This window comes from Temnothorax longispinosus, chromosome 11, assembly GCF_030848805.1.
Source record: "Temnothorax longispinosus isolate EJ_2023e chromosome 11, Tlon_JGU_v1, whole genome shotgun sequence".
NCBI classification, from domain to species: domain Eukaryota; kingdom Metazoa; phylum Arthropoda; class Insecta; order Hymenoptera; family Formicidae; genus Temnothorax; species Temnothorax longispinosus.
In genome coordinates this window covers 13,335,775-13,349,989 of record NC_092368.1, presented here as the reverse complement: position 1 = coordinate 13,349,989, position 14,215 = coordinate 13,335,775, and the positions used below count along the sequence as shown (strand labels likewise).

The window sequence follows — 14,215 nt, the reverse complement described above, 5'->3', positions numbered from 1 at the left end:
TCAATGTTTTACAAAAAAATAAGACAACTGCAAATTTAATCAGTCCTTGTTGTTTTAAATATAAGCATTTCCAAAAGAATTATATGCGAGGCAGGCATTCGCATAAAAATGTATTAATTGCAAACTACTTTGTGGGAAACTATTTCAAAAAAATATTGCTTATGAAGATTTCATTAGACACTATTATTCTTTGTTTTAATTTTGCTAATTTCACTAATCTCATATCATTCGTCACTTTAGTATCATCTTTAAGACTAGTAAGTAATAAAAAGAAAGAAAAAAAGATTAAATTTTTAGAGTTGTCCTATTTTTAAAAGATTAACGAAGATTTTTTGAATATCTGAACGGCGACAGACTGTTGGAGGAACTTTCAAATGTGCGATTTCGACTGTAAATAAAGATTAATTAAATTTAGGTCTGTCGCTGACGCGCTGTTAAAACGAGTGAAGGGTACCGAAGAGCTCGAGAATAGCTCCGATTGTAATAATATATACCGCACATCGACGAGAGAAAAAAACGGTATATCAGCGTAGTCGGAAGCACACTGGACGTAATTTTAAATTTGTATATAATTGACATTACAATAAACTATATAATAAACTATCAATCGTTTAATTCAAACCTATTCCCAAAAATCAAATCAGTTTTATCAGTTTACAGAAAAAGATTAAAATAGTACGAATTACATTTAAGTCATCAAAAGTGGATCGTGCAAATTAAAAGGGATCATTCAAAAATAAATTGCACATATTGATCTATATCAATTTTCAATGGCACTTAAATTATATAACTTTGCACAGAAAGTCGTACAGATATTTTAATGAAGACAATTTAGAAATCTAAAAATTCCAAGGATTTTCTGGTGAACATAAAACTTTATTCGCTCGTTCGTTGAAGCTCTACGGTTTAAATATAGTAGTCGCGACACACATGTTATGACAAGTTTGCAAAATTTCATTCGCGAGCCTCGACTCGGACTAACACGAGGCTCTATCTAAGACACAAGGTACAAAAAGATGGGGTTGGTTCCGTTACTTCGACAAACGAACCCGACGATCAGAGACACTTTAATTCAGCTCGCTTTCAATGGCAGTTAAAGCGAATGCCTAGACTCGCTTTTCCTCAGAATCCCAGAATTCCAATACAGAGATTATTTTTTAGGATTATTATAAAAATGTGTGTTTGATACATATATAAAACTAAAATAAAAAAATTAGATCTGGATTTAAATCCAAATGTCACAAATAAAACATTAGTGTTTAAAATTATAATAAAGTAAAATAGCGTCGATCTTGTATAAATATTAATACAAGAATTCTGACTCTAATTACGATTATGAATCGGTTATTATCATTATTATTAATTTCTAATTGAGCATTACACGTTTTCATGCATTTCGGTTAATTAGTAAAAATAACATATAGCTTATTTTTACAAGTATTACAGACAATCTAATATAAAGAAGAGAAAATTGTCAACATTCTCATCTCTCTGATCGTGGTTCGTTATATGCGGACAAAAGCGCCTTTGTCCGCGCAAAACTCGCTCCTGTTCCCTCTAATCGTTTACAATACGGTACAATCTGTGTATGCATTCGTTACACTATGTAGCATGAAGCTGAAATGATAATTTCGCCATTGCTACTCAACTACAACTTTGTCTTACGGTACAGCAAACAAGAAACAATAGCGAAAGGAGCGCTCCTTCTCTCGCTTGACATAATCACTCCTATAACGAAGTTTGTCTCGACATATTTATATATTTATATACCTTTGTAATATATATAATATATATAATAAGTCGTAAATGCACTTGAGGCTCCGCTCTAGCCGGAACGTTCGTTTTCAATTATCATTCCAATTTAATTATCTTTAATTAAACCTAATTGTTGTTATCAAATCCCTTTCAGCACCGGATTTAGTATTAAATTATAATATTTATACAAATATTTATTAAATATCAATATTTTTTAAATGTTAACTAATAACAATATCAATACTTATTGATAAGATGTTGAAAATTCGTTAATTTCACAAGTTCTTAGTTTAATACTTCAGGAAATTATACTATTGGCAAATGTTAAATTTTAATAATAAAGGCATAATATAATGTAATATCTGATAATCATGATAACTAAATCTGATAACTAAATCAGATCATTCAATTATCAATCAGGTATCTATCAATCAGGATTTGAAGTGATTGCCATTGTAAATTCGCTACGCGACGATCATTTCGACTAGATCGGCATACTTCGGTTTACTTATCAATTACATTAAGAGAAAGACATTGCCCGCAATTATCTTGGATCCATCGATTCTAAAGTTACTAATTGCAGCTAGGATACATTGCTGTTCTCTTTAATGCAGAGGCCATTCGCATCCCATTTGTAATAAATTTATATATTACTCTTTATATATTTATAAATTTATGAATTTATAAATTTGAAGATATATTTATAATATAAATTTTTGCGATTGTATTTTTTTTTCACTTTGTTGCAGTCTTAGATTATCGCGGGCAAAATGTCTTTCCCTACACAGAAAAATAAATAAAATAGTAAGTAGTATATTTCTAAGGGCGGATCTAAAATAAAAAGAAAAGAGAAGAAATTTCGACCCTTAAATTTCGTGGGATTTGATACTAATTCTTTTTGGCTGTAAGTTAATTTAGAAGTATATTTCGTAAATCAAACAATATTTAAATAAACTAATTAATTCAATTAATAAATCAAACGTATTTAACTCTGTAATTTAAATTCAATAAACCTAATAAGATTCAATAACACTTGACAAATTCGATAAACTTTGAATGTAAATAAGTAAATTAATTCAGCATATAAAAATAAGTTATACATATACTGACGCTTAATTTCAATAAATACCAATAATTAATTTCAGTAATAATATTGATATAATTGATTGATTCGGCAACATTGGCTCATTATATTATATTTGTGCTAATAAATCATAATCACAGTGACATACAAATTTAACATATACATGAGTGATGATTACGAGATACATTCGCGTGAAAGTAACCGAGTTTTCACAAACTTCGTTAAATCATGAAATCTGCTAGATCCTCCCTCGAACGCGTTGCCTTGAAATATAGTGTTCGAAAAAACCATCTCGCGGTACATACTCAATATTGCTGTGCAACACTGTCAGATTAACGCTACACGACACGTTATATAGGGGCTGGCTAGAGAGACAGTTTCACACATCCACCCCTTTGCACTCGTTCATCGATTTTTAAAACTTCGTTACTGAAGCTTTTAAAAATATCATATATACAATTTTTTTATAACGATCGAAACGGTAAATTTTTGTAGAGTTATAAGTATTATAATATTAATCAATTATATTCTATCGAGTACTAATCATTTTATTGTTTTCCCATTTTATTGAATGTCATTAAACATAAATTAACGAAAATAAATATATTACAGAGTAATATAAAAATAACGTAACAAATTCTAAATTTGGAATAATGATAAGCTCTGTCGCGCTTTTTGAGTGCAAAGAGATAACGATGTTTGCTAGGACTTGTAGAGGTTTCGCGTCAAGCACAGCTAATAATAATTAATAATTGATTTATTTCTCCGATAATCCTCCGATAATCATCTTCTAGAGAAACATTCGACGGGTGTTTGCGTTTGGCGTAGCGTATAGGCATTTCTTTTTGTACAAACGGCCAAACGTTATATATATTTCCATTTTAACTCAACTTCTCAAATTAGTGGAATTTGTTAGAACTAATTTAGGTATATTTACATAGTATTTATATATATTTATATAATTCATATTAATTAAATTTGAATTTACAAATTAATAATACATCAGATTTATAAATTTATCTGGCTGCAAATTAAATTATTAATGATTTAAATATAAATTGTTGATTATTTGTGCAATTTAAAACGTGAATCAATAACTTTTCGATCATTTCTAGACGATTCAGCTGGCTTTTATATAATTTCTCCGTGGTGGAGAGACTTGCAGTTGAATATATTCATCGTATCACAAGGATTCAGAAGGCAATAGTTTGCAATAAAAAAAGGATCACGTGAGTGAGTTTGGTCGTTTGTGCACACTTGCGTATCCACCGTCGATCTACAGACTTGAGTCTCGTTATCAAGTAGTCGTTTATTATCAAGAGATATCGAAAGATGTCTATAAAGATTCGTAATATGTGGTACATTAGAAATATATCCTCGAACGAACACCTTGCCTTGATAAACGTACCGTCATTGAGAAACTCGTGAACTCATCGTAATTAGCTTAGTGGCGACCTAATAAACTTCACCGAGGATGATTACTTTCAGTCGTGCTTTCTCTGTTCTTTTTTTCCTTATTTCTCTTCTTCTCTTTTTTTTTTAAGTACACAAAAGAAACTATCCATCCGCAAGCTTCGGTGCCTTGTGCGCGTTTTATTACATACAGGATCTCTGAACGAAGAGACAATATATGTGCTTAAACTTGGAAAGATGTAGCAGTGAACTCCATTAATCGCACACACAGGCCAGACGATAGTGATCATTAATCAATTAATACGCCCAGTGTTTAATAAAATAATTAAAACTTAGAAAAAATCTAGATTATTTTAAATATTCTAATGTGATATTATCCATTTTCTTATAAATCAAATTAATTTCTAAATTATTAACCTATTAGTATATAAGTTTAATTTATATTACTTTTGTTTTTGTTTGTAAATTATAATAATATAAAAACACAAATACATTAAATTTTATATTTTAATATTTTTTATATCTCGAAATTAATTTACTTCGATTAGAGATATATTTTAAAAAATTATGGGTTATCACTGTAAGTAAAGGGTTGATCTCGAAGATTAGCGAACGCCTCTTGTAAGAATGGTGATATGTAGGATTTATCAGAAGCCCAAAAGATTATTGCTTAAAAACTGGTCAAGAAACGTCACTATAATTTACCTCTTTAACCCTTTCACGTCAATTAATTCAGAAAAGAAAATATCCTTTTTTATAGTTTTACTATAATTTTGTATGAAGATATTCAATATCTATAAGTCCCGCAATTGTAATTTCATATTGATAAAAATAATGTATAATATATATTTGTAAAATCGTTAATTAAATTTATCAAATTAAAATCATAAATATAGTAATAATATTGACCAATAATTGAATAATTATTGGTTTATACATTAACAAATATAAAATTTGTCACTTATAATTTTGCTTCAGCAAAAATTGTTTAGAAAATTCATAATTAGACGCCCACGAATTGATAGTCGAAGACTTTACGTGAACTCCGTAGCTATCATCGTTTCAAGCTTAAACATGGAAGTATCCCGAATGGTGCGGTCCTCCACTCTCTCGCACAAAAGCCGGTCCGAAAACAACGCAAGTTAGCTAGTATTAGATATCGCATGAGTTCGTCTAGTAGCACTTGAAACGATACTTAGGGCCCGAGATCGGCGACGAAGGCCCCTGTTCCCATAACGACATCAGAAGAAGCCAGCAGCAGCGTCTTGCAATGGTGTATGATGATTCGTGTTGGGAGATTGACTGCGATTTTCCCGCTCTCTTTCTCTCTCTTTTCGCTCTCTTTCTCTCTTCGGATTTCGAGACGACAAAATCGCCCTAGCACATGCAGCCGCTCTCACCCTCCGACTCCGAGCCGTTCTGCATCGGTGATTGATTCTGCAAGTCGACAGCTGCTTTTGTGTGTTAAGGCGTGTAGCAATTTCATCTCACTTTCTCTCTTCGGTGTTTCTCAAGAAACTAATTGAATCATATATGCAATAAAAAGAACTAATAAAATCGCGTTCCAATATATCTTTTGTTCGGCACAGTCCTATTTATCAATACCAAAAGGAGGTAAATGCTTTTTCGAAAAATTAAATATCAAAAAGACTTATGCGCTTTTTGCAATTTGGCAATGTTATTGGTCAGTAAATACATTATTGCACTTGATAAACATTTGATTGGTAGCCTTAAACTTATAAATCAATGCGTGTTGATGTTTCCGATAATACAATGAATGCTTACAAACCAGATAAAGTACAATGCAATCCTTAATGATACTGCAGTAAACAAACTTTTTTTTCTATGACTTTTCTAGTATTATCTACAAATTTCTAAGTATTTATCTATCGATTATACTGATAGTTATCGCTGCCAAATCGATGATCTCTTACTTTTTTCCTTTAATTTTGCTTTAACCAATAATCCTTCAAGAGAATACAGCTCTGATTTAATTGTGTACAATCTCGCGCTTTAATTTCTGCTTATCCAAGCTAGGAAAAGTGACAATCGAAAAAGCGTATAAAATTTCAAAAACGGGACGGAGAATATGTTCTAGAATTACTTGCTATGAGTTTTCTAAAACAGAAAATCTCGTAGAAAAAAAATATTACAGAACGCGGAACAAAATAACAAACATGTATTACAAAGTTAATAAAAAATTCGATTAAACCTAAAAAGTCCGATTACAAAATTAAATTTTAAATTAATTTAGTATTAATTTGCTTATATGTTCATTAATTAAATCCAATATAAAAAATAAATATTTTCTTAGATCATTTAGCACAAGCTCTACACATATATAATTATCAAAAATATTAAAATTATTAATACAAAGTTCTTTTCTTACAAATTTGTAATATGTAATTTTGGTAACTTTTCTCGCCAATTATTCTTAATGACCTTCTTCCTAATTTAAGAAAAAACGATTACAGGAAAAATAAGAAAGTCAAGCAAGAAAAAATAAGTTAAAATAAATTATGTTTTCAATACTTTAGAAATAATAGCAAAATAACAAGAAATTACCATACGGAAAAAATGAAAAAATCATAGCCGAGAGACCAACATAAAAAATATTATTTTTTCACTATTTCATTATATTATCAATAGTTCAAGTTTTTTTACATAAATTAAGATATTATAATAACAGACAAATTGTCAACAAATGCGATATTAAAATAGATATCTTACTAGAAATCAAAAGTCTTTTTTATCCAAATTTCAAATTATATGTGCAGTATTTAAACAAACCAGTTGTTTTTGTTCTTTTATAAACAAATTTATAAATCCGGAAAGAAAAAATGTATAAATAATAGCTTAAAGAAAGAAAATATTTAATTCAATAAAATAAATCCGAATCTGTACAGAGGTGTTCATTTATTCTACTCTTAAATTATTTGTAGAAAAGAGATATAGTTAGCTGCTAATTAATCATCCACTTATTCCATACAAAATTTTCCTTTAAATGTCTTTTCCCTCGATTCCTCCTATTTTTCTTGTCTTTTATCAACTGTCCAGCGTCAATTAATATCCATGTATTTAGAGTCAAATCAAATTAAGCTTTCAATATTGAGTTTCAATTACTTATTTTTTTCTCTATAGCATCGAATAGAGCGAGAATCTACATATATTCATTAGTCATTAGAACTTGATTATTTGAAAATTTTAATTTAATTATCTCAAGGACTGCATTTATATAACGCGTTCAATCATAATCTCCAAATCGATGTAATCGTCGCTAAATATCGTAAATGCAAATGCAGCTGTCTTATTTTCTCTATTTATTGCAAATGTGTACGACAATTAATCTCGTTCTTGAAAACTGCAAAATAAATAAGAACACGGAAAATACGATTCACTTCTATCAGCTGTTTAATGTCAATTTGAGCAACTGTCGATGTATGTTTAATTGTACGCGTAAAAAACATAATGTACGATGTTGAATAACCGATATTGACAAGCGAAATAAACTTAGGTAAACTTTGATACTGTAATAAAGGCTATACCAACTCTTTCAGCTCTGATATATAATAAATACTGCATTCTTCAAAAATATATAAAACACTTTTCTCACCTAATCATTTACCATCGTCTAATAAAAACTTAAATAAGATAAATTTTGAAATTATTACTTTAATTCAAATAATTATTTTTGAAATTATTACTTTAATTCAAATAATTATTTTTATTGGTTAAATAATATTTTCAAATTCAAGTAATTTTGATTATGTGATAATAATAAAAGATAAAAATATTTATTGTATTTTTTAGTCTGCTTTAGTGTACAAGAATTCAGATTAACTAATTTAGAAAGTTGCAATTTGTTTAAAATGCTCCATAATTAATTGAGAACGTATTGCTGTATCAAGGCCGAAAAGGTTAATAGCTCTTTCTACGATCGGCTAATATACCGAAACACGTCATTGTGTAAAAGCAGTCTTAAGCTACTGTGTGAAACTGTACTTTTTCTCATCTTAGTAAAAATCGTTGCTGTTGAGTGCACGGCTTTCGACGAGTTTTCCGATTTCACGAAAACCACAGGCCGAATGCAATCAGTACCCTAACATCCTATGTCATTAACTTATAAGTTAACTTAGCTCAGTGTGTTTTGTCTACTAGTCAGGGCATCGAACAGAAACAGAACTGTAAGTCATTCTCTTCGAATAGTCTTGAAACAGAACAAATTAAAATAAATTAATTGTATTAATATATTATGTATAATAATCTTATACGTGTATACATTTCCTAAGAAAATTTCCAAAAGAACATTACTCGATTTTATCGAAAAAGTTATAATGTCCTCAGTTAAATAATAACATATTAATATTATTAATTATAATATATGCGATAATATTAATACTGTATTATTCGTTTATAATGCTTACTGAAAAATCGATAAAGAGCTCTCTTAAAAATTTACCTAGAAAATCGGTTCATGTTTCTCGAAAAAGATTCCCAAACCGCTCCAGAGACGATCCGGGGCGGTTTGGGCCCTATTCGGAGATTTAAGACTCCGTCCGATTCGATTCGATACCCTGCTACCATATAGGCCGACGACGACTTAGCATGCACAACTGCTCTCCGAGGCTTTCAGTTCGATTGGCGTGTCCTTGAGCACTACCTCTTGCACTATACGGATTAAAGAACATATTAAGGAAAACACAAAAGTATAACGCAAACAAATGGAAGGTCCGACGGATCGCCAAATAAATCCAGTGCCGAAATCAAAAACGAAAAATTAGAATGGATAGATTGAATCGAACAATCTCGAAAAATATAACAAATGGCAAGAAATTTAAATATTTAAATTATTAAATAAAAATTAATATCTATTTTTCTTTTAAATGTTAAACAAAATATATAAAACGCGGAAAGAGTTCCACGTTTGATATCCTGAAATAAAGTACTAATAATTAATTGATTATAAAATAAAAACGTGAAAGATAGCATATAAAAATAAATTTTAAAAATTACAATTTGAGGAAACAATGAAGGGAAAATAGTCGGAAGAAAAAAAGTCGATATTAAAAGATGGTGCAGAATCGAAGGAATAGATAATAACGGGTGAAGTGGGAATTATGTGCACGTGAAATAAGAGAAGTCGCCGCGAACGTTCCTGCAAATATGCCATGCAAATTGCGTGCAGTAAGTATCTTACGCAAAAGGATACTGTCTTCGGGAGGCTTATTTTCGGTAGAATCCATACCTGGCAGAGCCGCCGCTACTCTTCTAAATAGCTAAAATAATTAACAATAACGGTAATTTTGCTCACTTTCATAGGTCGAAAAAATTTCTCTGCATCGAGCGTGAAAAAAAGGGGTAATACGATTACCTGTTTAACGTTATAGCCGGCCTTAGCACTAGTTTCGATAAACATCACATTTAGTTCTTTCGCTTTCCGTTCGCCCTCTTCCGTCGAAACTTGCCTCTTATCACTCAAATCAGTTTTATTGCCCACTAGCATAATTATCACATCACTTCCTCTTTCAGTCCGTACATCATCTATCCACTTGGATGTTTGATGAAACGAGTTGGCGTCTGACAAATATTACAATTAGCAATCTTACAATTAGTTTCATAGTTTATTTATCAGGGTGTACCAATAATAGAGCATATGCCAGCGCAATTAAATTTATATTATTATTATATTATCATTATTATTCATTACAATATCAAATTACGTTAATAAAATAATATAATTTATTAAAACCCACAAAAGGAATGAAATTATCGATTTAACATGTAAACCATGTTGTTTGTATAGATTTTATATATATATATATATATAAAAAGCAGAAATAAAGTTTCTTTAAAGAAATATTAAAAATAAAGAATCTAAAATCTCCAAACAGATTTAAAGCTTCAAGCTAAAAAATTTATAAATAAGGTTATGTAAAATATGTCTATTATGTAAGTAAATTTAAAATAAACTTTAAAATTCATGTTATTTAGGGAATGTTTCAATATTAAATTCGAAGCTACTGGCATGTAGCTTTTCTAGGACACCGTACTCCTTATATACCGATTGCTTACTGGTAATATCGTAAACAACGACCGCGACAGTAGAATCTCTGATATAACTAGGTATCAGAGAACGGAACCGTTCTTGCCCCGCTGTATCCCACAGTTGTAGTCTCACAGTTCTGTCTTCAAGATACATAGTTTTGCTTAAGAAATCTATTCCTATCGTGGCCTGCAACATAACGATACATCAAGATATTAAACATTAATCAATCTCTTATCATAATGCCAAAAAAAGTAAACAAATCACTTTTAGAAGTTGACAAAAAAATTAGAATTGTATTAAAGTTGATGTTAAAAAGATAAAACTAATTTAAATAATGTGCAATAATATGTAATATTTTTCAAACAAGATTTTCATAAATGTATGATAATATGGGCTTAAACCCCCATATGGATGACGGAGGGTTAGTATAAAAATATTTTTACTGATACCAGACACTGATTATAAATATACTTAAAGTAGCATTAAAAAATATTTTTATTATATTAGTTGCTTTCAATTTACATCAAAACTCATTGTCAGATAATTCTCACTTGTTAGTGAGATTCAACTGAGTTTTTACCCACAATCGAGACCGTGTGCTTTAATGAGTGTAATAGACTCACATTAAAAATGAGATTATGAACCTGCATTGTTATGATAGCTTTGTCACCAAAATAAGCAGGTAAGTACAAAATGACGTATCTTATCTGAGTATAAAATACTCACAAAACTGAGTGACTCAGTATTACTTGAGTGTGAAAGGAAAGCAACTATTTATATGTATATTTTATTGTATACTTACTCTATTTAATAATTTATTATAATGTAATTAAACATAACATAATTTATTAACAAAGTGCCGTACGGATAATGTAATGTTATAAAATATATAGAAAGAGAGAAAGAGAAGCGAGTTATCGATGTCCTATCAATTTCTTCGTCTCTCTTTTTATCTTTGTCGATTAGAAAAACTCAATATCTTGGTTCCCTACTGCCTCTCCTGCTAGCATTAGGTCTTTTCGTTCCAACTGCACTTTCTTGCACTCTTTCTGCATTTACAATATACATAATTATACGCTCAAAATTATATAAAATAATATAAAAGAAAAATACAAATAAAATGGCAAAAAGAACAATTATAACAAACCGACGTGATTTAAATAATAGATGCAATTTCCTTAATTAAAAATTCAAATACAATAGCAATTCGAATAATTTTGCAAACCGAGAAGCAGATGGTAAATAAACTATCTAAAACATATAACGAATACCGCGCGCGTATATAACGTATAACAATCACCATTTTATAACCATTAATAAACACTTCAATAAAAAATAAATAAGTGCATGGAGTATTGAATAGATTTCTATTTGAATAGATTTCTTAAGGTAAGAAATAGCAGAGTGAATAAAAATCAAGCATTTTATTTCACACATATAGTTTATTACAATGCAAAAATTAATGGAAGGATTAGAGCACATACTGACACGTTGTAAATTATGTTCATGCAATGGAAAACTTTATTTGATAAAAGATATTTATTATGACGGTAATAACTAACAGAAAATAAAAAGCAAAAAGAAAGAAAATGTGAGATATTAATAAATCTCAAGCTGTAATTTTAAAAAAATTTGACTTAAATAACTTAATTAATAATATATAATATACTTTAAGTGACATTTAAATGACATCAGTTTCTTTTTTATCTAAGAAAACTGTATCATTAGATAAAGATTCCTGGGAACCATTACATCACCGTTTATAGCCAAACACATTAATCATCATTCAATATAGATTTATATTTTATAAGAATTTATAGCCAACGCTTTTTTCTGCTGCAAATCATGCGAATATATAACACAAGAACCTCATTGATTATCAAAGAGTTAACTCTTACATAAAATTTATTTATTTTGAACAAATCTAAATGTATTCTTAATGAAATTTTAAACAAGAATTTTAGAAAATTCTAAAAAAGATTTAAAATGCAAATTTTGTAAATTTAGATTAGAGTTTTATTAAAAAGTCATTCATGTTTAATAAATATTTACATCAAAGATTAAAAGTATTAATGGATAGATCTATAAATTTAAACGTTTAAAGTATAATGCATACAAACTATACAATTTTCCACAACCTGTGCAACGTGCATGCAATAAAAACGGTGCAAATGATACAAGTTCAAAGCATACAACAAAAATCACTTATTTATATTACAGAAAAATTAATAATTAAGATATAAATAAATTATTACATACCTGGTATGTGTTGTCAAAGCTGTCATACATAAACCGCGTAATAAGAGATGTCTTCCCGACTGCAATACAAAATTACATTTACTCAGATAATTTGCATTCTTATAAATTTTTGTTCAACTAAGTTTTAATTAATTTTTGATGACTCCGGGAACTATCTCTTCCGCAAAATTTATATTTCTAGATACATTACTTATGTCATGTATATTGCGACAAAAACTAATGCGACTAATACGTGTATCGCGGCTTTTATTTTTTATCATTTGCTTTGATTGACCGACATTTATGTATCTTATTAATTTATTCAAGCTGTTTTAACATAATGTGTTTTATTGTTACTCCGAGGTTTTTTAATTTAATTTTTTGACATGTAATTTGATCAAAATATTTTCTTTAGCGTTTTGAGAAAGACTTAAGTAAATCGAAACATTAACGAGTATTTTTACGTAATTTTAATAAAATCGTTTATGGTTTAAAAAGAACATCCTTTGTTTCATTTGAAAGCCAGCCGTTGATTTTTACGTTTTTAGCTTTATTAATTTATCTCACTGAAGATGGTCAGATGACAGACCAACGTACATACATACATATGTCAAATATTAATTTAATTAAAGATAACGACACAAACATTCTGTTGTGGCTCTAGTCAATGCCCTCTTTTTTTACTTATTACGTTTTTTTCTTTCGTCAAATTTGAATAATTAGTAAATTAACATCTAAATTAAATTTCTTTGTCATAACAAATTTCCTTATTGCTATTGTTATAGCAAAAAGGTTCCGAAGAGATGTCGTAAAGACCCGTTTCGTCGTGCGTTTAACTCCGACCGTCGGCCGTCGGAGTGCCATTACTGCCATTCGGCAAAAAGCGCAGGGCGCAGACACCACGTTGCACGTTTTAAGCGTCTAACCGCGCGGCCCGTACGAGCGCAGTTAACACGGCGATACCGTGTCATCATCGTGCATGAACACGGCGACGACGACGGCGACGGCGACGGCGACGGCGAAGGCGGCGGTAGTGGGGAATATTGATCCATAACCTAGAAGGGTACCAGGCGACGTCGGGAAAGGTCGTCACCCCGATCGGGCCCGTAGGACCGGAGCTCGCGAATAGCGTGCGCCGGAGAAAAATCGATCCATTCTTTTTTTTTCGTAGAACAGCGGACGCACTTGTTGACACACACCGTCGAGAGGGGAAAACACTCACCGCTCTGCTCGCCCAGAAAGACGAGCTTGAACTTCCGCAACGGGTTACCGAAATCGCCCGAGGACGACATGTTTTACTTTCGACGCGCCTGAACGGATTCTCGGCAGGCCTAAAACCAGCGGTCTCGATGCCGACGTATGCTCGATAACGCGCTCAATGGCCGCCACAACGAGTCATTTAAAACGATCAGCTGCACCCGGCTGATTAGAGGTTCACCGCTGCTCGCTGGAAGACACTTGACAGGCTCGTGCTCTGTGCGAGTCGCACGTTTTAACTATGACGTCGTGCGACTGAAAAACGGAGTCGCGAGTCGCAGAACGGCCGTAGGCGGCGCCAACTGGTTTCCGAGAGGAGAGAGAGAGAGAGGGCTCCATCCCGCGTTCCCTAGAGCTGTCACCTAGAGCCTATAGCTAACTATGAGAAAATTGATGCCAGATACCTCCATCTTGCCGCGGTA

At 30.9% G+C, this 14,215-nt stretch overlaps 1 protein-coding gene across 2 annotated transcripts; it reads right to left on the bottom strand.

The window, feature by feature from the left end:
• Positions 1-588: 588 nt before the first annotated feature.
• Positions 589-13,973, bottom strand: Rab6 (RAS oncogene family member Rab6). 2 transcript variants are annotated; one of them, XM_071794406.1, is made up of 6 exons: positions 13,759-13,973; positions 12,558-12,616; positions 10,325-10,484; positions 9,624-9,829; positions 9,462-9,528; positions 589-5,703 (listed from the first exon to the last, which is right to left on the bottom strand). In XM_071794406.1, exons 1-6 carry the CDS (start codon positions 13,826-13,828, stop codon positions 5,630-5,632), a joined length of 636 nt encoding a protein of 211 aa, XP_071650507.1. In that variant the 5' UTR covers positions 13,829-13,973; the 3' UTR covers positions 589-5,629. The 2 variants fall into 2 exon arrangements, with proteins under 2 accessions (XP_071650507.1, XP_071650508.1); XM_071794407.1 differs by lacking the exon at positions 589-5,703 and adding an exon at positions 5,911-8,920.
• Positions 13,974-14,215: the final 242 nt, after the last annotated feature.

What these genes read in the sequence shown, in the direction of transcription:
- Rab6 (XM_071794406.1), bottom strand. Translation starts at nt 13,828, where the DNA reads ATGTCGTCCTCGGGCGATTTCGGTAACCCGTTGCGGAAGTTCAAGCTC. An exon ending in CTTTCTGGGCGAGCAGAGCG is followed by an intron (nt 12,617 to 13,758) that starts GTGAGTGTTTTC and finishes TTTGTATTGCAG; the next exon opens with TCGGGAAGACATCTCTTATT. An exon ending in CGTTGTTTACGATATTACCA is followed by an intron (nt 9,830 to 10,324) that starts GTAAGCAATCGG and finishes AATATTTGTCAG; the next exon opens with ACGCCAACTCGTTTCATCAA.